Below are 24,187 nucleotides of genomic sequence, written 5' to 3'. Positions count from 1 at the left end.
ATGTAATGGTTAGTATAGTTGGGGGTGGTTGTTCTTCTCTTTTCCAAGTATATCATGTATTTCAGCTGATATTTATGTGCTTCTGTAGCTCATTGAATGATTGTGTCATTTTTCTTATTCAGAGCTATATGAGAAGGACTTTGATGGACAGTCAGCCATCTACTGGGAAGTGAAATACCCGTTCCCGCTGTCAAACAGAGACGTATCCTTCTGATCCGCACTAATGCGTTCAGTTCGCATAGATTTGGAAAAGGCTGTGAATGCTTTTCTCAGCGTGTCATGTTCCCTAACAGCTTAAACCTAAGTATGTTTATGTGAGGGAGCGGAAAGACCTGGATATGGACGGCAGGAAGATCTGGGTGATCCTTGCCAAAAGCTCCCTGGAGACACCGTGTCCAGAAAAGAGCGGCGTGCTTCGGGTCAAAGACTACAAGCAGAGCGTTTCCCTGGAGAGTGACGGAGCTGGTGGAACTAAACGTAACACAATAAGATCATTTTAAACAATTGCAGTTATATAATTATGTTCATGTAAATAAATGTGTTTTTTTTTAAACAGTTTTTTGCAGTTTAAATTAAACAAATGGCCCATCATTTGGAAGGTTCACTGAAACTGAATAACATATATGTTCGTAGATTCGTCGGTGGCCCTGCTTTATCATCTGTTTTACTGTAAATGGGACCATAATTTACTAGATGAACATAATAAGTTATTAAATACATCTTTAAATGAGTGATTGAATTTATAAACGCATCTGAAAAGTGTCTACTGATCTTGCAAATCAAGTGAGAAGTAGACTCATTTTCTCATAGACTTCTATGTAATTATTCCTCTTTTGAACAAGGATAGTCGCCCCCTGCTGGCCATTAGAAAGAATGCAGGTTTAAAAACTTGTTGCATTAGCTTCACTTTTCAGAATGGAAGGCTTGGTTGCAGAAATTGTATAAAGATTGAACCGCCTGCTTGTGTTTCAGTTTTCATGAATTACTTTGACAATCCTGGCGGAAATATTCCCACCTGGCTGGTGAACTGGGCAGCGAAGGTGAGTCTATTGTGCCGGCTTACTGCAGTGCATGGAAACAAACACATTTAGAGCTTTGCATGAAAAACTCTAAACTAGATGATTGCCCATTAAACAGATGGGTCAACTGTAAAGACACCTGCATGTAAGACTACATCCTCAACAGATACGTCTTCCTCTTCTGTGCTCTGTGTGGTTAACATACACCAAAGCATCTGTGCATCACTCTTCATTAGGGCTGCCACAAACGATTATTTTGATAGTCGACTAATCAGATCATCATCCATTGGACGTAAAACGTACAGCTTATTGCACCAGCAGCATCTGCTCTTATATAACTATCATTAGCTTACAGCTTTAAGTGTTTAAGGTCTGTGCTAACTAAAAATAAAGACAAGATGATAGTTTATTACATATTAATTAAATTTGCAGATTGTTTCGGTGAAGTTTAATAAACTCCTTGCTATCTAAAATATAACAGGACACCGGAGTATATTCTTGAGCATCTCACACTTCTGATAATCAGCTGTCTGCTTGACGTTTATTCAGCTGTGTAAAAACTATAACTTTAATCTCAGCCAAACAGATTTACTCAGGAACAAATAAAATACTGAAAAAAGCCAAACAATAACATTTTAAGTTATCTAAGTGACTTATATATCATGTTTAACCTGAGTAGCGAAAGACGGCGGTGGGTTTGAAAACGATTTGCCGGGAGTCCGGTGCTCTCACGGCTCTAGTTAGCCTAGCCCCCGGCTAGCTATCGAGCTAGTGGCTAACAGACGTCTCCGAAAACGTCGGAGCCCTTTTGAAAATATGTGGTGTCTTGATAAACTGAGCAGATATTTGAGGTTTACACAGCTACATTCTCGCCTGAAAATATGTTAAACGTTTATTTTGTGACCCAGAAAGAATAATAAGAGTAATATTAAAACTAACTAGCTGCCGCCATTGTTGGAAACTGAGCTGGGCTGCGCTATGAATTCTGGGACACAGCTTCTTCTTCTTCGGGGTTTAACGGCAGCTGGCATCCTTGTACATGCAGTGCTGCCATCTTCTGTTTCAGTCCGTTATTACACTCTTAAATCCTACTACTTATTCCTGCGTCTTTTGGGATCTTACAAAGCTTCAAACGACGCGTCGACTATTAAATCAGTCGTCGATGATTTTGATAATCGACGTAATCGTGACTAGTCGACTAATCGTGGCAGCCCTACTCTTCATCATTTGAAACGCGTTCTGATTTATTAGCTCTTGTTTAAAGGGCGTTCAAAGTCTTGCAGTGTTTAAGGCGTCAGTTTGCACCAGCGCCTCACAACCCCTGAAATGCACACGTGTTCATAGTTGACCTGCTTAAACTGATCTGTGATGAGAGCTTTAAAGAGGGCGTTAAAGAGTTCACTCGCAGGCCCGCGAGAGCTCCGTCCCTCTGCCTGCCTTCATGCTTTCCCATCGTTATGGTTCGCAGATGTGTTGCAGGCTGACGTCAACGCTTGCCACTCCTAGGTGGGTCTTCTTGGCACATGTGTGAATGACGCTCGCTGATAGAGATCTTTGCGTGTGTTTTTTCAAAACAGAAAGGGGTTCCAGGGTTCTTAACGGACATGCAGAAGGCCTGCAGTAGCTACAAAAACTACTGCCAGAAGAAATGAGGGCAGCTGACGGGAAAGCGGCTTCTGGTCAAGAGCTTTGGTTGATTTTTCTTGCTGTTTCTTTAGTTCTGGAAAGCATTTTTAAAATTGTATAATTACACTGAAATTGCGTTTACGGGATGAATGTGGCTTTGTGTGGGCTGCTACTTGTTTTTTCTAGCATGTTGTTGACTCAGGCATGACGTGCATGGCCGGCCACTCTGATTAAATAGCTGCAGGGAATCAATTCAAGTCCTTTGTGCTGTATTGATTAATACTGTGTTGTTTTGTTTGTGCAATCTATGCAAATTCCAATCAGGATTAATGGGATGCCGTGGGGGAATTTTTAAATTAAATGTTTATACAGAAGTTATAGATTATTCCTTTTGGGCCTGTGTAGTGAAATCTTGTATAAAATGCTCCGACTTTGTCTGTTTCTATAAAGTCATTTACTGTAAATGTGACAGATGGATTATGTATTTAGATTTACTGAAGGTTTGAAAACACTGGAATCTGTTCATTTTCAATCCACTGCATGTTTAGATAATCTCTTTCTGTTTCCGATGACGTGAAAATGAGAGTACCTTTTAAAGGTTTCGGGAGTTTTAGTCAAAGATGCAATATTATCTCAGATATTGTGTAAATTCAGGCTATATTTCCTGTTGATACAGGTGAATGTGGTTTTATCTGGTCATAAAAAGCCTATTACTGTGTAATATCGCTTTTATTGATGTAATTAAACTTTTATTTTAAACTAAAGCTGAAATTGTTGAGTTTTTCCACACAGTTTCAGTTTCAATTTCAATTCAGTTTTATTTATATTGTGTCAAAGCACAATAACAGTCACCTCAAGGTCCTTTACAGTGTGTCAAACTCGTGGCCTGGGCGCCACTTGCAGCTCACGTGACCGTTACTATATAATGTAATTTGACCTGGAAGTTATTGTTTTGTTAGGGAGGATTTGTTTGTTGTTGAGTGTTAAGTTCTAAGAATGATTTAATATGAAGGAAACATGAGCAGAGAGCACAGTCGTGCTGAGGGATTGGCTGTGTTAGTCAGTGAGAGAGTCGAACACTAATGTGTGCACTGCATTTTTGTTTTGGTAAATATGAACAAAATAATAGCAGCAGTGCTGCCACGTGTCTGTCCAGAAAGAGAGGACCAATGTGTTTATTTGGTAGTTCAATGAAAAAACAAATTGCCCTCACGTTTGCAGTTTTGTCTTGTTATAAAATATTTTAAATTTAAAAAACCAACAAACAAAACAAGACATTTGCAGAAATATTTGTGGGTGTTTTCTTGTTTAGTTTTTTTTGGACTACTTGAACACTAAATTGGCCCTCCAATGAGATGACAGTGCTAGCAGTGGCCCTCAGCTCATTTAACTTTGTAAGATAAAAACTCTACAATAATACCGAGAAACCCCAAACAATCAGATGATTCCCTAACAAGCGCTCAGACGGTGGAAAGGAAAAACTCCCTTTTAACAGGAAGAAACAGGAGGCCAAAGGAAGGACGGTCATCTGCCGTGATCCTCCCCGTGGGAAGAGCCAGAGTCTGTATCCCAATTCAGGGTCTGTATCCCAATTCAGGGTCTGCAGCCTTAAAGGCCGCATTTTAAGGCTGATTACGTCACAGCGACGCGACGAAGGCTGTCCCAATTCGAAGGCTGCTCGAAATGCGGCCCTCAAATGCGTCCTTCATTTCCCTGAATTTTAAGGACCTGGCGGTGTAGACTTCGTGGCCCAACATATCCCAGAATGCATAGCGCGGCGGTGGGTGTGGATAATTTTGCCGAAAAACAACTGCGGATGAGGGGTGCCGAAGAGTAAACTTTAAGTAAGTACTGAATATTATGTCACTTATTTATGTGCAAATGTTTAATAACGAAGAACATTAAAACATTACTGTTGGCCACATGTCGGCAAAGTTATGTGACATTAGTGACGTTTGTACTAACTTGGTTTTACAGCCTTTACTTTAAAATATACGCCGTTCAATAGCTGAGCTTAATCAGAGAATGATCAAAGCTCATGTAGAAACAAACAAACAAATGAACAAAAGATTTTCTCCTTCATTTCTGTCAAACAAAGCTGTATGAAACGTTTCCAGCTGTTAGTATCATGGTTGCTAGGCAACCTGGGCAGCGCAACGGAAGCTAGACCGTCCCATTTCAAAAGCCTCGCACTTCCGGCCTTAGCGGTCTTTAAGTACGCGGCCCTTGAGGATCGTTGAGGCTGCGTACTTGAGGCTGCGTACTTAAGGCTGCAGACCCTGAATTGGGACACAGCCGGAGTCTGTTCCTGCATGAATATGTGAGGACGCAGAACCCTCCACAGCTAATGACGCACTCGATACTTTAAACGTTTTACAGGCGGCGCGTTCACTGATCATTCATATCAACAGTGCCTCATTTACCTGAGGCATTTAAAAACAGTTTACCGTCTGCAGACTAAACCACAGCAGTGGTGTATAACAGCAGCATGTGGGATTTACAGCTGCGATGTTTTTCTGTTTATTTCACTAAGATTAACGCTGTGTGCTTTAATCCACGTCTAGATTAATAATTATTTATTTATTTTAATCGTGTGGTTATAAACAGTTGGGATTGAATGCATTAGGAAGGCCAAAGTTGTTCTTAAAACTAAAAATATCAACAAACAACATACGTTTTTCCCGAAAAATGAACTTCACAATAACAGCTACCGTTATAATCACACGCATGCGCACAGGTTTCCTGACCAGCTGAAGGCCTTGCTGCTGATTGTGAATGAAAAAAAGGGAAAAGTTGGCTATATCCGGTTCACCAGTGGCACTTTCATCAATTAATTGATGATGTAAAGTAATTAAATGCCTCATAACTGGATTGAATATGAATTTATTTTATGTTTTGGAAGCGTGCTAGCTGTTCCTTAAAAAAAAAAACAAACATAAATATACATATTGCCCAGTTAGCAGATCCGACTCTTCACTGCGACGCCTCCGATTGTGCCGTCTCAGCAACTCCTGGTGAGTTTTTTCACCCCCTTTTCTATATTTAACAACAGTTACAGAAGTAAAACTTAAACAGGAAACTACACTGTGTCTTAAAGCCTAATAGGGCGGCTAATACGGCTAACAGAAAGCTGTTGAAAACAGCTGGATTTTAGCTTTAGTCTGTCCCTAAATGAAGATGTCTAACAGGTGTGTGCTGCTAACAGACTCTCCAATACGACTTCATATGTAAAGTGTATATGTAGCATTAGTTTGAAGTGAGCGCCATGTGACTGTAGGTGTCAAACAGAAGTTTAACAACAACAACAACAAAACAAATATTGTTTAAAGGAAACATTTAGCCTTTAACGCTGGTTTGAATCAAGTAAATAACAACAACACTACATAAACACAACCAGCGAATCTAAATAGAGAAACATGTTTTATTCCTTTCTACAAACTAATGCACATGCATGCAAAGATACAGCAGATATGAGTTGACCAGGCTTCAGAAACACGTTGGTGATTGTGCTTAAAGTTTAAACCAGATGTTTCTCGTATAAAAATAAATTAACAAAACATTTTGTTTCTGTTCTGGGAATTATGCTAACCGTACTGTGATAGGAAATGTGAGCAGAGCTATGGCTTTTCTCGTTTCTCATCCTGTGACGGAGTTTTCTCCACAACAAGTGGATCCTGGAAGCAGACGCCCAGGTCCTTAGAAGGTTTGTGTCTGACTGTTGTTTATGTGGCTGCTGCAGCTGTTTGATAAGCCAGAAACGCTTTGATGAGTGTGAAACATTAACCAGGCCACAGCTGACTGTATAATGTAGAAATATCAGCGGTCCAGTCCTACAAACATGCACAGAAGCCTCTGAACCTGTCAGGCTGTCCATTGGGATCTTCAGAGGTGTCCAGCGTTGTCTAGTTGAGGAACGCTTGGAGTTTTGTGAATCTTGGGGTCGGGCCTCCCTAGATGTTGCTTGGCACAGATAACACAGTGGTGTGTGGAGTGACAGGAAGTGAAAAACAAACAAACAAAAGGTATCTGTCTCGTGTCTTGAGCTGGAACAGGCATGTCAGCAGCTCTAAGCTCCAGTGTGTCATCTGTCATCTGAAGATGAGTAATAGTAGCATGGTGCCAAGCAAGCCATGCAAGCCAGCAAATGAAGCAAGAGTTTGTCTGATGGTGTGTGTGATAAGGCGGTGGAGTCGAAATGTGTGCCTGTGGAGACAACATGTCAGCTGTCTGACATTTACATGGGACCTTTGGAGGTGTTTGGAGGTGCACAGTGGTGGGATGGTGGCAGTGGAGTTTGTGGATTGTAATTTTGTTGACGTGTGGCCTCAATCGATATTGCTTGATCCTGAGAAACTGGCAGATACACTTCAAATGATGTGTCCAGGTGTGCTAATTTGATGACAGCCATGCATTATTGCTTCATTATTTATTTATCTGCATAACAACATTTTAATTTAATGTTTTAAAAAACAATTATTTGCGAGCTATGAACTGAAGTCAGCACTGGTGCTGCTGAGCGACGAGCGAAAGACAACCGAGACGAGAAATAAAAAATAAACAGAACTTGCAGCAGACAGAACTGGAAAGGTTTCGGTTGGTTCAGAGATGTCAACAGCTCTCAGCTCTAGTGCGTCATCTGTCATCCTAAGTTGGCTATTGCTAGCATGGTGCCAAGCAAGCTGAAGAGACACTTGGAATCCAAACATGGCCTCTGAGAAAGTCTCGGCCTGCTTTAAATGAATAACCAAAGGCAACATTGTGTCTGATAAGCCGGTGGAGGCAAGCTGACACTTCATGATGCCTCATTTTTTGGGGTAGACGTGTGCTTTAAAATGTGGGCTTGCCCTCTGCTGTGCACCGGATCACATCCGAGTCCATTAGATACTTTTGGGCTCTTTGACGTGCTCCACCTGCTGATGCTGGGCTGTGAGGGGTCACTGCTGCCATTAGGAATGTGCTTATCTGCAGGTGGGGGATAAGACCTGGAGTTTCCCACAACACGGCTTGTAACAGGATGATAATGAGCCATATGTGCGTGTTTAAACATCTCATCGTAAAACTCTGAGCATTAATCTGCTGCTGTAACAACACCCACTCGTCTTAAGAGGCTTACTGTAGCGCAGGATTTTGGGACGGTGCCTAAACCAGAAAAACAGGCTCGTAGTAAAAGTGCTGACAGAGTTTGAACCGCATCAGAACAATTTATCAAACCCTTTCTCTTATTAGCTGTGTTGTTGTTGCTATGACTAACAAATAATTACAGACGTTGTTTTACACATTTGACCGTCGGTGCTTCACGTGGCTCGTAAACCTTCATCTGATCTGCTTTAGTCTCGCTTAGATGTGTTTTTGGGCACTCGAGTAAGTGCAGAGCAGGGTTTGAAAGGCTTCTGTTAACTAGAAAGAGGAGCATTAATCTCCATTTCAAGGAAACTTGCAAATTTATAACACACACACACCTAGGATGGCTCCTGGTTGAGGTGTTTCAGGCATAGACTCGCGACACACTGGAGAGATTGTCTCTCAGCTGTCCGGGTAATGCCTCTGCGTTCCCCGGAGAAGCTGAGGAAAGTGGTAGGGAAGAAGGAGGTCTACACTTCTCTGCTTAGGCTGATGCATCGTAAACCTGGCTCCGGATAAGTGAAAGAAAGTGGATTGATTCAGGGATTTATGACGATATAGGAAAATGTTATCTGTAGTTGGAGGTTTCAAGCAGCAGCATTTTGGAGTGCAACAGTAGTGACACAGACATAACCTAGGTCATGTTTTCCCTGGAAGTTTTAAGTGTAAAATAACTAATTAACTTTAATTTTAACTTTAATTATAACTATTGCTAAAGTAGCTTAACCTTGCATTTTTCAGGAAATGCACAAAATGTTTTAAATTTCGGGTTGAGGTTATTTTTAACCTGCTTTTTCCACCACGGAACCTCATCTTCTATCCACCATGGCGTGCATCTAATCCAGGGGTAGGCAACTCCAGGCCTCGAGGTCCGGTGTCCTGCAGGTTTTAGATCTCACCCTGGGTCAACACACCTGAATCAAATGATTAGTTCATTAGCAGGCCTCTGGAGAACTTCAAGACATGCTGAGGAGGTCATTTAGCCGCTTAAATGAGCTGTGTTGGATCAAGGATACATCTAAAACCTGCAGGACACCGGCCCTCGGCCTGGAGTTGCCCACCCCTGATCTAGTGAGTGCTTCGACCCTCGGTGTAGTCATTTGTTCATTTCCAGAGTGCACGTCACCAGCTGGTAGCATCTACTAATATGTCTTCTCAGCCTGGTCGTACTTGACGGTGCGTTTTTTGCATAAACAGGCTTGTTTCTATCATTAGTAGGGCTGGGCCATATCATACCGTTCACGGTAATACCGGTGTAATTTTGGGCAACGATAGGAAAATGAAATATGGCGATAGAATATGGGTAAAACACGCATGCGCAGTGCCTTTGTTTTTATACGCACACGGCGGAAAAAGCATGGCAGCGACAGAGAATGAGAAGAGTGAAAGTTTCATTGAGTGAAACAGAAACTAGAACTGGTTTGTAAAAATGCTGCAGCTTCAGTGGTGGGGAACTGGTTTAGCTAACAAAGCACTATTTTTGGTAGCGCATGCTAGCGGGCCGTCGTTATTACCGTGTTGTTTGGAAAATACGGCACACTTAAAATCAATCCTTTGATTTTTCTGAAAATCGACAGAGCCCCTTATAATCCCGTGTGCCTTATGTATGAATTCTGGTTGTGTTTGCTGACCTCGAAACGATTTTATGTACACGGCGCTCGAAAATCTGTCAAATGTTTCAGTACGACGTTGCTAAGCTACGAAGCCGCACCGCTTGATGGATTGTCGGAGCATTACGGCTATCGTAGGAGGAGCCTCGCGGAGCGATACGTACTGTGCTTCAACATAATATTACTGTATTGTGTGTGTATAACCTCTTTTTAAGTTTTGTGGATATTACACATGGTTATGCTGAGGATATGTCGGCCAGTTTCCACTGGAAATGCCTTTTGGTTAAACTGTCAGCAAGGAGTTTGCTTTTGCACTGTTACATTTTTATATAACTTTAATGCAGATAAAAAAAACAGCTGCTTGTTTAAGTGAAAATACATTGAATTTTTTTTTTTTTTTTTTTTTGCACTAATAAAGTTGAGGAGTTGTAAAGTATTTTGTCTAGTGTCAATTATATCGTCAGTTATATCGTTATCGCAAATTTTCAAATGCATATCGTGATAAATATTTTTGGGCATATCACCCTGCTCTAATCATTAGCAGGAACAATTTTCTCCCATATTTCTCAAAGCACTGTGATGCGGTTTGGTCTGCATTCTCCACAAACAGGCTTATTAAGAGTTAACAAGAGATATTTTTATAACTGAGTTATCTAACTCTTGTTTCCCAATAATCTCCCCAGTAATCTCTTACATTGAATTGTAGTTTATAATTCGTGCTTAATCTGACAGTGATGTAACACTGTGGTCGGTTTAGGCATTAAACACATGTTCAAAAGCTCAAAACAGTGATGGCAAATGGACAACGCAGCAAATATGAGCAGATATTATTCAGTGTTTTTTGCTTCATGATGCACTAAAGCTGATAAGAATCTAGTGTTGACTTTATGAGACATCTCCAGTTCCAGATCTAAGATTCATATCCACCATGGACTAATAACAATACAGAATTTATTTCCATCTCCAGCATCAGTCATTGACGTATGCCGCCATATACACTGCAAACCCTCTTTGTGCTGCCTCAGAGGACTGCTCAGTGGAAACGATGTATTACAAGGTCATTTCCTCGTTGCCCCTATAATCCACCTGATTGGCCCTCCACCACAGACTTAAAAGTGAAAGCAGACCAGGGACCTTTGTATCCCTCCCACCCCTGTCCTGTTTTCTTTTTTTTTCTTTCTCTGCTGATGTGGCGTGAAACTGAAGTGTTTGCCCAGATGTTTCCTGATGGAAGAAGATGGTCGTAGTTTCCTATGAGGTCACAGTGCTGCTGGTGGTGCAGTGACGGCTTTAATGGACTTTTCTGTTGTAGTCTCCCGTTTTCTTTTACTCTGTTTCTGGGATCTTGTTTTGATAGATGCTCCAATCAGATTTGTTTAAAAGGAAAAAAACCTTTGACTCTAACAGTCGGCTTTCTATGCTAGTCAAGTCAAGTGGCTTGATTGTGTATTGAGTTCCTGTTTCTCTTTATTCTTTATTATTCTGGTTTCTTCCGTACGTTTTTTGCCGCTTAACTACTCCCTCAGTTTTTGTGCTATTTGCACCGTTCAAACTTTGAAAAATTCTGCTCTTTCTGCTAATTATTGCTATGACTTTTGGTGCTCATAACTTCTATACTTTTTGAGATATTGAATTTTTTATGCAATATTTTTTGCCCATTTCTGCCACATTATAAGTGGGGTCACTAGTTTTCCTTGCCCGGTTGAGCTGTGTTTTAGCTCAGTGAGATGAGCAGCCGTTCTCAGACTGGGAGGCCGGGGTTCAAATCCCGCTTATGGCAACAATATTTTCAGTTCACAGTTGAACTTTTTTAACTCTTTTCGGCACAGATTTTAGCTTCTTCACCCATTTTCAGCACAAATTCCAGTTCTTTCAGATGTTTTCAGCAAAAGCCTCTTTTCAGCTGCAATTTTCTGCAAAATTTTCAACCATTTCACCTCTTATCAGCATAATTCTCAGCATCTTTTGCTCATTTCAGCAGAATTGTAACTCTCTCCATCTCTTTTCTTGAGAGAATGAGTTTGGCTCAGTGAGATGACTAGCCACCTTGAAAACGGGGGCTGGTTCGAATCCTGCTCATGGCAAAATTTCTTTTCAGTACAAATTTCAGCTTCTCTACCCTTTTTCAGTAGAATTTATTGCTTTTCAGCAAAAAAAATTCTGCTTCTTCACCTGATTTCAGCAGAATTTTAAGTTTCTTCACCGCCATACAACTTTCTGCAAGTTTTCAACTTTTTCAGCTTTTTTTAGCAGACAGCTTCAGCATTAAGGCATCCACACAGCATTTTCACAGGAAATGCAAATTTTTCTAGTTTGCCACTGCAGTGGTGCAGTACACAGTGGAACGAGACAACGTTCCTCTAAGACCACGGTGCTACATGTGACGTATAACAGACAATCACCACGGGACTACATAAAGTGCAAGTGTGCAAAAATGGCAAAAAAACACAAACAAATAGTGCAACACCAGACAGAGCAGAGCAATAAGACACAACAGTGCAACAATGACAGTGCGTTGTGCAAAAAGTAACTTGATGTATAAAGGTATGTGAGGGGTGTGTGTGGTCCTCCACAATGCTGGTGGCTTTGCGGATGCAGCAGGTGTGAAAGGTGTCTGATGGAGGGAAGAGAGGCTCCAATGATGATCCAGGCTGTTCTCACTATCCGTTGTAGTTAAGCTAAGTTAACTTTTAAAGTAATTTCTGTGCATTAATGATGGTATCCTTCCATCCATTTATTCATTTTCTGTCTCTTTGCCTCCTTCCTGGGGCCTCTCCTGTGGCAGCAGTCTGCACAGAGCCCAGATCACCTTGTCCCCGGCCACCTTGTCCCCGGCCACCTTGTCCCCGGCCACTTCCTCCAGCTCATCTAGGGAGACACAAGGCCCAAGCCAGCTAACGGATATACTTTTCTTTCTCTCTGAGGAGTATCAGCTCTACTGAGTCACTCCCGATTGATCAAACTCCTCATCTTATCGCTAAGGAAGAGCCCACCCAGCTCTCAAAGGAAGCTCCTTGCCAGTTCTTCTACCTGCGATCTCATTCTTTCAGTCCCTATTCTGAGCTCGTTGCCATAGAGTGAGCGTAGGAATCTAGATCGCCTGTTTGAGCTCAGCTTTCTTCCCCACAATAGCCTGACGCAGTGTCCACATTACTGCAGACACGACACCAACCTCCCGCTTCATTCTCCCCTCACTCCTGAGCAAAACTCCTGAGTTACCTAAGCTCCTCCACTTGGGGCAGGAGCCCGTCACTGACCCCTTTCCATTTAAGAAACGTGGACTTCTCATTCCCACTCCTTCACACCTGACTGCAAACTGGCCCAGTGCGAGCTGGAGGTTACCACCTGATGAAGCCAAAAGGACTAAATCGTTTACAAAAAGCAGAGGCAAGGCTGCTGGTTTATAAGTAGAAATTCTCTCCATTAAAAATGATGAAGATAACTGGAGAGAAAGGGCAGCCTTGGGAATGTCAAACACAGGCAGGAATTTATTTTTAAAGGGCTGACTGTATCGACAGGATAACCAAAACTGTACTATGTGAAGATCCTCAAAGGTTTGAAGAGCCTAAATTAAATTGTGAAAGCTGCTGTGAGTCGATGAAGGTGATCAGATTCTTTAAAAAATGTCAAAATCTTAAAAAGTTGTTGCAAAGTAAAGATTAAAGATCAAAATAATAGAGACTCTGCCAAGAATCAACACTTTGCACTAGAAACATCTCAGAAGTATCTGAACATCTGCAAGTCCAACAAAGTCAAGTCGTTTCTATATATGATAAAATTAGGTTTGTATATTTATAATTGTTTGTGTATCTTTCCTTAACAAAGTCTATTCATGTAATCTAAACTAATCTGTTCAGGTGCACAACAAAACTGCCTTGTTTAGTTTACTCAGTTTGAAATATTAAATCTTATATTACGAAGGTCTCCTGGATTTTTTTATTTTTGCCTTGTATAGCCTGCAGTCGTACTTTGTAGCACATTGACGAAGCATTTCTTCAAAATAAATGTCATGCATTTTTTGCGCTTATTGCTTTTTCCTTCGTGTTAGATGAGCAAATCTGATTGAGGCCGGTTGTTGGATTGATGACGATCCTTGTGATGGATTTATTGAAGTGTAGATTTACGAGTTCTGAAAACAGAAAGTGGAGCAAAGAACTGCCGTCTTCCTCGTCTCTGTCAAGAGTCACTCTCTGCTCTGCCTGGTGGTTTCACACAAATCAAAAGCAAGAGGTGAGTCCACATTACTACCAGAGATAGAGGCGTTACAGTAAAGTGATGTTACCCCTACCTCTGATCTTGTTTGATGTGACGTGAAAGTTTAAAAGTTGTCATGATGTCACCTGAAAATAGACGTTTGAAACTGGAAACATTAAGGAGATCGAGAAATCCACACATCACCAAAACTAAGTAGTCTTTATATGGTTTTTACATCAAAGTAGCTTCTTTGGAAATTGTTCCATATTGTAGGAGCCATAACTAAATGTATTGAATTTTGATGATCACTGGGTTTTCATTTGTTTGGTTGCTACGGTGATGTGTAACGGGAGTCCCGTGGGTGCTAGCGGTGACATTAAGAGGGCGTTGTCAGTCTGTCATTCACTGGTTTTGATTTTAAGAGAGGAGGGGTAGCCGTAGTTTTTGTTGACCTCTGCACAACGAGTTCCCCCTTGTTGCATTAGAGCCTGTGATGTTTTAAGAGTCTGAATTGTCAGCCGATCACATTATAATAAACAAGCAAATAATTCCACCTCTCGCATTATTGCGTAAAGTTGACAGCGCGTCAGGCAAAGAGGCGGGCTCCATCCTCGGCCTCTAGCGACTGTGGAAGTCACACATATAGTGCAGGAAGGTCTATTTCAGGTTTCTTTCATACACGTTTTTAAATGATTTGTTCATTTTGATAAATGTATATGTTGCATACTAAAACTGAATATTGTGTTTTAGGATCGACACTTAGAGAACTGCTTGTTTTTATCAGAGTAGATTTGCATCAAATGGTCACTGTGTGCAGGTCGGTGCCATCTTTGATGTTTTTCCTCCATCTGCTGGTGAAATGTACACACTGACTCAAGTCTCGCCTCTGTGGCCTGATTAAAGCTGTTATTCCTGCTTTTCATCAGGCATAGGAGCAAACTGAAGGTGCACTGCTTGTTCAACTACCCGAGCTTCATTGTGCACGAGTTACCTGGAATATCTGGGAATGTTAGCAAAATGAATGCAGTGTTTTACGCCCAAGAATCACAGATTCAAATACCAGCATGTCATTTTTTCCTACTAGTTTTGGGGTCTTTCCAGTATACATATAACTACTAATATATAATGTAAGGTAGATGTTCATGCTGTTAACTGCTGTGATTCAGGTTAAATACACTAGCTACTGTTACAAAGGTAAATGCTGTCTTTTAAATATTGGAATAGAAATAATGAACATTTAAAAATGTTTAAATATCTTCAATAACTTCAGCTAGAAACATTTTATTTTATTTTTTATTTTTTTTAAAGAAAAAAGTCCTGTTTTATGACACGATGATGACTACCACACAACTGGCACTCAGAAAAAGTCTAAACGGTGAAACACAGAAAATTTAATTGCTCAGGTTTGTCAAATCAAATGTTTATCTCTGATGCAGCTAATACAAGTTCATCGTTGCATAACTGTAACTTTAAAGCGCCTCCGAAGTACATTCTGTCGCGTACGTCAGTCTAAAGTCTGTCAGAGCAGCATCATCGGGGCGAACGTTGACCTTCCTTTCAGTTTTTCACGTTGACGGCGAGATCCATTTTCATCTCTTCGTCCGTTCGTTTGGGGAAAAACGGTGGAGCGGTGACAAAAATCAGACGCTTAATGCAACATTGTATCCCCTGGAATGTCTTGGTTGAATAATATTCGGTCCTGGAGTCTTTCCACTGCCAGTCTCTCACAAATGGAAGACAAATATATTTCTTGGCTGGCCATTGTGTTTCAGAGTGAGGCTCTTTTGATTCGTAATATTCAGGGCTAATTAGCTTAAGAAAGTGATATAGTTTTTCTGCTGGACTGCTGCTGCCCGTTAACGTCGGCTCAGATTTCCCAGGTGCCTCGCTGTCTGCCAGAGGTAACAAAATAATGGCTGCGCTTGGAAGCCTGTTTTTCAATGTGTTTTTTTTCTTAGTGATTTTTAACAGCTTACTATTAGAGATATTACCCAAGGGATACCTTGATGCTTTGCTGTTGTTTCTTTCCTTTTTCTATGCTCTCCTGTGCAGATCAACTATATTTGTGTTGAAGGCTTTCTGCTCTATTATGCGTGTAGATTCATGAAACCACAGCGTGAGCACATTTACACCAGTTTCAGTGTCTAAATCTCCCAGTAACAGAATAAAAGAACGTCCTGTTTTTCAATTCAATTCAATTTTATTTATATAGCGCCAAATCACAACAAAAGTCGCCTCAAGGCGCTTCATAGATACAGAGAAAAGCCCAACAATCATATGACCCCCTATGAGCAAGCACTTTGGCGACAGTGGGAAGGAAAAACTCCCTTTTAACAGGAAGAAACCTCCAGCAGAACCAGGCTCAGGGAGGGGCGGGGCCATCTGCTGTGATTGGTTGGGGTGAGAGAAGGAAGACAGGATAAAGACATGCTGTGGAAGACAGACAGAGGTTAATAACAGATATGATTCAATACAGAGAGGTCTGTTAATACATAGTGAGTGAGAAAGGTGACTGGAAAGGAAAAACTCAATGCATCATAGGAATGGCTGGTAATGTCTGGTATGCATGTTTCGCTTTTTTGCGACAGAATTTTTGTCTTTCGTTAAGTAAACGTGAACACGTAGCAAGTAAAAACAAAAAAAATAAGCAAGCGAAGAATCACAGGGAGCAGATTCAGAAGAGGAAGCGGCGAGAAAGAAGATTTTTCAGATGTTTGTTTCATGTCCTCATCCATCGTGATCTGGTTACTCAGAGTTCATAAGCCTTATTTCCTTCTATGTTTACCAACTATCTGACTTGGCAGAAGGAAGCAAGTAAGCGTCTTTTGCTTAGTCGGTGTCGTTTATTAGAAGGCGGGGAACGCCATTAGAAGCAAAAACCTGTTTGACAGCTGTTTGTTTTTTGATGGCTCTAGTGCAGTTTGATCTCACAGCACCAACATTTACATTCTGGCTGAAGGTAGTGAGTCATGTGTTCTTCTATCTCTGGTTTTTAATGACAGTTGAGGTCATGCTGCCACTTTTTGGTGGTCGGAGTGCATTACATACAATTGAGCTTGAAAAGGCAAAAAAAAGTAACTCTTTGAATCTTTGAAAATTCTAGAATTCGTGACTGTTACTTGTAGACAAAAGTAATCCCTATAAGGACGGGGATTACAAGAGGTTTACTAAACCCGAGTTTAACCCGTTTGGCCACTTGCTGTAGAATGTTGGTGTACTGGGATTAAAACGTTCAAACATGACTGGGGAGGTATGTGTTTGTGTAGACGTGGAGAATATCACCAGTAAATCTGCGTCGTTCTGCATTATTACAGGTATTTAAACCTGTCTCCCATTTCTGCCTCTAAAGCAAAGAAAAAGTAACCAACTGTAGAGACGGTGTAGATACATGCTGGTTGTAATGAATGGCTGGAAAACCTCGGACGGGTATCGGTTGATGAGGTTCTCTTGTCGTACGTTGTGCCCGAGGCCACGCAACTTGCGTAACAGCTCCGCTGCAGTGGATATTTGTAATTTTAGCACAGCTGTATTTCTCCTGCCACTTTTTCAGTTGAGTAAATCAAAACCCTGAGCATTTCGAGGTAATTCTACCTCAGCGAATGATAATTCATCAAACTGTCCTGAGCTTAAGTGCATATTCAGATGACTGCTTTGCTATAAAAGACGGAGTTGTCCTGAGGGGGTGTAATTTAGACATGATCTATGTGCGTGTTTAGGAAAACCACTTGAAGGTCACGGAGTAAATGAGCAAAGAGCTGCATTACTGTAGCAATACCCAGCTGTTTACACTCGTGAAACATTTCAATTAATTTTGGTTGATTGAAGCACTTTAAGTTTAGCTTGTTTTCACAAAGATTTGATATTTGCCTCAACAATTTTAAGTCTTTAAAAACACCAGATAACAGCCGCATGCCTGCAGCGAAGCGTCGGTCATTTGGATACAAGTCTCGGGTATTTGTACGCTATGAATATAAACTACAAAACAAATGTTTTCTTTCTTTGACCTCGTTCTGTCGTGTGTGTTTGAGGGGGTTTGGGTTTATTCTCATTGTTTTAATCACAAACTGTATATGAAAGATGGTCGTGACACCATGACCCACTGGTTTTTGAATCCCAGTTGAAGCCTCTGAGCCTTTAGAATCTGTTGGAATCTTATTTTCTGTTTTTTACGTTTTTTGTATCCACATTTGAGCGAGAGGTCAGAGTGCGTGGTAGGTAACATTACTGCTACTGTTACCGAGCCTATTGAGGAATACACGGGCTGTATAGGTGCATCACAGAGACGCTGTTATAGATGGTGGTATAATGGTCTAACTCAGCGGTACCGGGCCGCGAGAGTTGAGGCTCGGGTGTGAAATTTATGGTTTTCAGGGTTTTTATCGTTATTTATCATTAACTCGGTTACCCTGGGTCTTTTCCTGTGTTATGAATAAATCTTTTTTTGGTACCGGTACTCATTTTATTTAGTTGTATTTATCCACGACACCTTAAAGGCCGGTCCGTGAAACTATCCAGACATAAACCGGTCTGTGGTGCAAAACAGGTTTGGGACCGCTGGTCTAACTCACTCACTGAGGCCAGTTAGCGGAGATGGGTGGCTAGCAGACAGCTAATACTCAAGTCTGCAGCCACGGCCCTAATAATGTTTATCTTACTGTGGGTAAAAACTCAATTTTTATGGACAAGTATACAAAATTAGGGATGTTTGATTGTATATCTGGACTGTGGATATTTTATCATGTCTATCTCTGCTTTAAAGGTTAACATGGAGTCTATGGGGATTGACTCTCCTGTGGCCTCTAGTGGCCGTTAGAGGAACTGCAGTTTTAAGCCCTTCTGCATTTGCATTGTTGTCATTTTTTCCTGCTTGTGCTATCAGACAGCCGAATGAGGGTGATGATTTTTATTTGCCAGTAATGAATACGTTGGACCTGTTGGGCTTAAAATCCAACAGGAATGCAGAGGTTTGAGTGTAGCTCCGGATTTGTGGTTTTTCACCCTTGAAATGTTGTTTAAAAGAAAAGTGGAGCGGTGGGGAAAAACTGTGCTGGTTTCAGGCGGTGTCAGGGCCCTGGCTGCTTCTGTTTGCCCTTGTGTGGGTTTCCTCTGGGAGCTCCTGCCATCATCGCCTATGTTAACGCTGCGTATGACAACTCAGGACAATCTCACGAGAGTTTAATTTCCTGGTTAAATAAAGGTTTTTAAAAATGTTGGTAACAAGTGCTAACTATTTAGTTGATAAAAGTCTGTTTGTTGTCACGAAAGAGGCCGAGCAGCAGTCACTGTTTGTGTTTGAGTGACGGGGAGATACACCCTGCGGTTCAGACCCCCTAAATCAAATTTACTGTACACTCGGAGTGAATGCATTTCAAATTTTTGAGACTTGTCTGTGCCAGTATGGATTTGATTGCGTAACATTAATGGCCGCACTTCATTTTTTTGTGCGTATTCATTAAAAATAATTGTCTTCTGCTCAGCAGACCACAGACTGGCACCTCCTCAGAGCTGCAGCTGCTCTCTCAGCCAACACAAGCCATGTGTACTAAGGAGAGACTACCAGTGTTTACCTCTCCTTACAGCACAGAGCAACGGTAGACTGAGGTGCTCTCCTTTTTCTTCTGTGGTTTCTGGCAGCCAACGCCAGATTCCTTCATGTCTATCACTGCAATCAGCAGGCCAGACCTGCAGTCAGCCAAGCAGCTTGAAACAAAGCAGCGAGAACGGCTGAACATGAAGTAGGCGAAGCGTTTCTTTCTGGATCCTGCGAGGAAGAATCTGTTTTCTCTCAGCTGTGTCAGTTTTCCGCTCTTCATCAGAGGACTATTCTGTTTTGCGATAGCGCGTCATGCACCGCTTCCTCCTCAGAAGAGAGCTTAAATGTGTTTTAACGCCACTTCTCCCTGACCTGCAGATAGAGACTTATCGTTCTCATTCTTGCAGAAACCTACGCCTCAAATTATGTCATTACCCCGAACTGCGAACGCGCCGATATGCTAAGCGTGTTATTTAAATAGCAGAAGATGTAAAGCATCCAGAAAATGAGGGTGTTGGTTAAAAATGCATGTAACGCAGAGACACTTTTACTGCAGAGTGATGAATGGGATAATTTCTGTTGGTACCATCTAAGTGCTTTTCTTGGAATAGTGCATCACCTTCAGTGATTATTTGGTTTACACTAAATCTTACTAATACCACTCCAGAAACGACAGAGAAATGGGAGACCTGCAGTAACACGGTGGCTGCGGTTACGCGCACACATTTTATCATCCTGATTGAGGATTTTAGCTCAAGTGTTTACACGGGACGTGATTCAGTACGGTCTGCTGTGAACGTGCATGTGTGTCGGGCAAGAAGGAAGATGTCCTGGATCAGACTTGACTTTTGTCTGTCCAGCCCGGTAGTCGCTGCTATCATGTTGCTCTTAATTCCTTAAGCATTTATATTAAAGACAAAGTTCAATTCAATTCAATTTTATTTATATAGCGCCAAATCACAACAAAAGTCGCCTCAAGGCGCTTCATAGATACAGAGAAAAACCCAACAATCATATGACCCCCTATGAGCAGCACTTTGGCGACAGTGGGAAGGAAAAACTCCCTTTTAACAGGAAGAAACCTCCGGCAGAACCAGGCTCAGGGAGGGGCGGGGCCATCTGCTGTGATTGGTTGGGGTGAGAGAAGGAAGACAGGATAAAGACATGCTGTGGAAGAGAGACAGAGGTTAATAACAGATATGATTCAATACAGAGAGGTCTGTTAATACATAGTGAGTGAGAAAGGTGACTGGAAAGGAAAAACCCAATGCATCATGGGAATCCCCAGCAGCCTACATCTATTGCAGCATAACTAAGGGAGGATTCAGGGTCTCCTGGTCCAGCCCTAACTATATGCTTTAGCAAAAAGGAAAGTTTGAAGCCTAATCTTAAAAGTAGAGATAGTGTCTGTCTCCTGAATCCAAACTGGAAGCTGGTTCCACAGAAGAGGGGCCTGAAAACTGAAGGCTCTCCCTCCCATTCTACTTTTAAATACTCTAGGAAGTTCCCACAGAGGAGCAGTTCAGCTTGAAAGCTGCCGTTTTGGGGAAGCGTCAGGATGGGATGGTTTACATGTACAGTTTGTCTTCTGATCGGTTTATGAAAGCTTTAATTTGGTTCATGCCTGTGGAAAAAGTAGTTGCTGTGACAGGTTTGAACCCTAGATGCACTTTAATAAAGATCGTTATGTCATTTTAAATAATTTCATATAATTTGGCTAATAGCTGATACAATATGTTATTTTTATGCAAGCATTTTAAAGTTTGCTCGCTTCCTCAGTTTCTATTTAAAAAAACAAACATGCATACTACATGTTTCTCATCTCCCACCAAGAAAGGTCGTTCACGCTCAGTCACAGGGCTTGCAAGTTTACTCTACTGTATTTTTCGGACCGTAAAGCGCACCGGATTATAAGACGCATGAGCGCCGTGTACCACATAAAATCGATTCGAGAAATTATACATAAGGCGCACAGACGAGTTTTGAAAAAATTAAAGGATTTAATTGCGCCTTATAATGCGGTACATTTGTTTTGTAATATTTTTGGCTTTCAAGATGAGTTTTTATCGCTTTCAATAAAATATTTAGAGGTTAGTCAGTATTCACAGTATTGGAGGCTTTTTCTCCAGAGTTGTGAATATTAGAAAGATACTGTCATACATGGCCCAGTCCGTCAGTCGACTTGGAGCAGCTCGTGCAGCCTCTCACTGGTTTCCAGCACACAAAAGCAACTTTTCTGGCTCTGCTTTTGTTTTCTTTTTCAGTCCCGCCTGGAAAGCACCGATGCGTCCAGCTCTTTTGTTCGCGTCTGAGGAAATAGCCATCAGCAATCACATTAGAATCATTTGAACTGTTTTGGAAAGTTATTCAGATGCCTGGAAATGAGCAATTTAAAGGAAATTAACTAATAAATCACAATAAGAAATTCAATTGTCTGTAATAAGTATAATAACTAAATATTGTGCACTTTCCAGAGGGACAAGAGTGTGACTTTGTCCATGACTTGGCATGAAATGTTTGCTTGTAATCAGAGATTTCGATGATTAAAAATACCGAGGCAGGAAAACTGCAAACAGCTTTTTAGTTGGTCGTCATCCATCGTAACCTTTCTTTAAAACGCTCTTTCAGCCTCAGGTGTCACTTCAGTCTTTCACCGTTTTTTTTTTCTGCTGCATTTTACGCCGTAATTGTCAAATTAACCAAGAATGGCACCGCGCTTCGTTACGTACAGACACCAAAGAAGAAGCCCGATGATATGAATCTTTCTGTCTCCGTTGCTATTTGGGTTTCACTAAGCCTCACTTTCCTTTGAGCAGTGAAACGGGTTTAAGAGAAATGTTTGTTATTTCACACCAAGCGCACGGAGCCAGCAGTAAACCCGTCTGTGAACTTAAGTGCTCCTCTATAAACGTCTCGACGGCGTATTTTCTAGTAAAGAAAATGCTGCGTTAGTCAGAGATAGATTTGGGGGGCAGGGGGGTGCATTCTGGGAGCAATAAATCCAAAATACACAAATGCCTCAAATGAGATGGCTCATTGTAGCCTGCAGACTGATTTACTCATTTCCAAAATCAAAGGCCAGTCACCCTCGTACGGTCCTGTTTTACAAACTCAGTGGGAGTCGCACAATGGCTGCGACAGTATTACTGTTATTATCATTCCGCTGTTGTTCACGCCACGCTATCAAGTCGCTGGTAATAGATATAATTCATGTGCTGCTGCAAGGGTGTTGTTGAAACCCCCCTTTTAATCTGTCTCTGTGTGTAAATAACCGTGTTTTATGCACAAAGCCAGGAGGGAACGGCAAAAGATTTCGCTGGTTTGCAGATCTGTTGGAATGCATGAAAATGAGACTACAACTCCTTCCACCTTTCCTGACCTGATCTCTCATATATCTATATGAGCTATTGCGACTGCACATCCCCTCCCTGCTTTCCAGTAATGCACTTAGATATGATTGAAGCCTGCTCTTTGCAGACACGTGCCTGAAAAACTACCCCATTACAAACCCAGTTAACTGCAGTAATGCAGGCCGTGGCGGGAGCACATCTTGCAGTATCGTTAATGCCACTGCTCATTACGACTCTGCCCTTGAATCCACACATACAGAGATGGTTCGAAAGTGTTTAACGGCTGCAGCCATGGTTACAGAAATCCTGCTTCTTTCTCCTTTTCCTGGAAAAATGCATCTTAATCAACTGCACACTCGAGTTTGGTATTCATGTCAGTTAAAAAAAAAAGATTTCATGTTGGCTCTGCAGTGTACCGTAACCTTCTGCATCCACAAACAAAACAGAGTTAACAAAATGAGGCTTGTGTACATAAATTATTCAATCTACCTCAATTTAATCCGGTTATTTTGTTAGCGTGTTTTTGGAATCCGGAGATAGGCAGAGGTCCAGACTCTCAGGGTTTCCCGAGCTTGGCACGTATTTGTTCTGCCGCCGTTAACTTTGTGTTTGTAATTAGTTTAATTCTACAGTTATTAAGCCGTCTCACAAATACTGGAAGGAATTCAAGCTGCAGACTGATTCTCACAGAGCTCGACATGCAGCCTCGTCTGGATGAGTCTGGTGCCAGGGTGGGGATGACTCCACGTGTTGTCGTTCGTTTGAGCTCTGCAGCACCAAACTGTTAGCAGCGCTCGCAGTTAAAGTAAAGATGTGCAGCGTGCACGATTACTGTCGTGCTGAACTGTGCAAATATTGTGAGGAAAATGCTCGACGCTGGAGAACATTTTTAGTTCTCTCAGATTCTCGTGTGCAGAAGTGCCCTTTTGCATAAGAGTTTCCACTGACCCAAGGTTAAAGTAACGTTACAGTCTTTCAACAATTGTTGAATCTCGAGGAAAACTTAGATTTAAATCCGAGTTTTGCTGATTGGAGTTGAAAAGAGCGAGGTGAAGTGACCGGCTTTGTTTCACTTCATGCTGCAGCATTATTTTCCAGAACACACAGACACGTGATAAAGAGTTTTCACAGCACTCTATGCAGTCTTGTGAAAAACAAAGTACAATTTTCCTTCTTCCACAGAGATTAAGAAGGTGAGTAGCTGCCAGGTGCTGCTACTATGTGAACTGATAATGGAGACTGTAAAGCACATCTATAAAAGCTGTGTGCTGGTCTGGAACATTCAGGTGTGGGTTATGGCGTCTCCTGCACACTAGGTGTCTCTGTTTTGGTTCTTGTGTTGCACTTCCTGTGTTTTGTTCTGCAGGAGCTGATTGGAGGAGGAACTGTAGCGTGAGCTACACCTGGGTCCAGTGAGCTCAGTCACAAAGGTCCCTCCTTTCTGCAGCTGACCTCACGTTGCTCGGTGTCCTGCTTCGGATATCAGCGTCCTGAAGTTTTACTTTCCACGCACTGCCACATGTCCATGAACACTTTGCACGAGTAACTCGCTGACAAACACGTTCTCTTTAATTATGTTCTGTAGAATAAATGATTAGCACCTCATGTAGTGCCCCTCAGTTTTAACAGCCACAATCGTCCCAGCAGATTCATCTGAGACTCTGCAGGCTTCAGACAGATCAAGAATGGCTTGTTTGGAAGGGAGAAAAGCCTCTTCTCTTTTTTAATAAAGAG

At 41.7% G+C, this 24,187-nt stretch overlaps 2 protein-coding genes across 2 annotated transcripts in view; both read left to right on the top strand.

The window, feature by feature from the left end:
- The window catches only part of pctp (phosphatidylcholine transfer protein), a 433,835-nt gene that overhangs the window by 3,040 nt on the left and 406,608 nt on the right, over window positions 1-24,187 (top strand). The window contains exons 3-6 of the mRNA XM_085158210.1: window positions 123-202; window positions 306-477; window positions 973-1,040; window positions 2,597-5,659. Coding sequence (XP_085014336.1) covers window positions 123-202; window positions 306-477; window positions 973-1,040; window positions 2,597-2,671 — 395 coding nt within the window. The 3' untranslated portion in view covers window positions 2,672-5,659. The remainder of the gene's footprint in view (window positions 1-122; window positions 203-305; window positions 478-972; window positions 1,041-2,596; window positions 5,660-24,187) is intronic.
- The window catches only part of nog1 (noggin 1), a 47,969-nt gene continuing 29,343 nt past the window's right edge, over window positions 5,562-24,187 (top strand). The window contains exon 1 of the mRNA XM_085158207.1: window positions 5,562-5,659. The gene's annotated coding sequence lies outside the window, so the exon portion shown is untranslated. The remainder of the gene's footprint in view (window positions 5,660-24,187) is intronic.

This window comes from Neolamprologus multifasciatus, chromosome 4 (genome assembly GCF_963576455.1).
Source record: "Neolamprologus multifasciatus chromosome 4, fNeoMul1.2, whole genome shotgun sequence".
NCBI lineage: Eukaryota > Metazoa > Chordata > Actinopteri > Cichliformes > Cichlidae > Neolamprologus > Neolamprologus multifasciatus.
The sequence above is the reverse complement of the archived record's forward strand: the minus strand, read 5'-3'. Positions and strand labels throughout refer to the sequence as shown.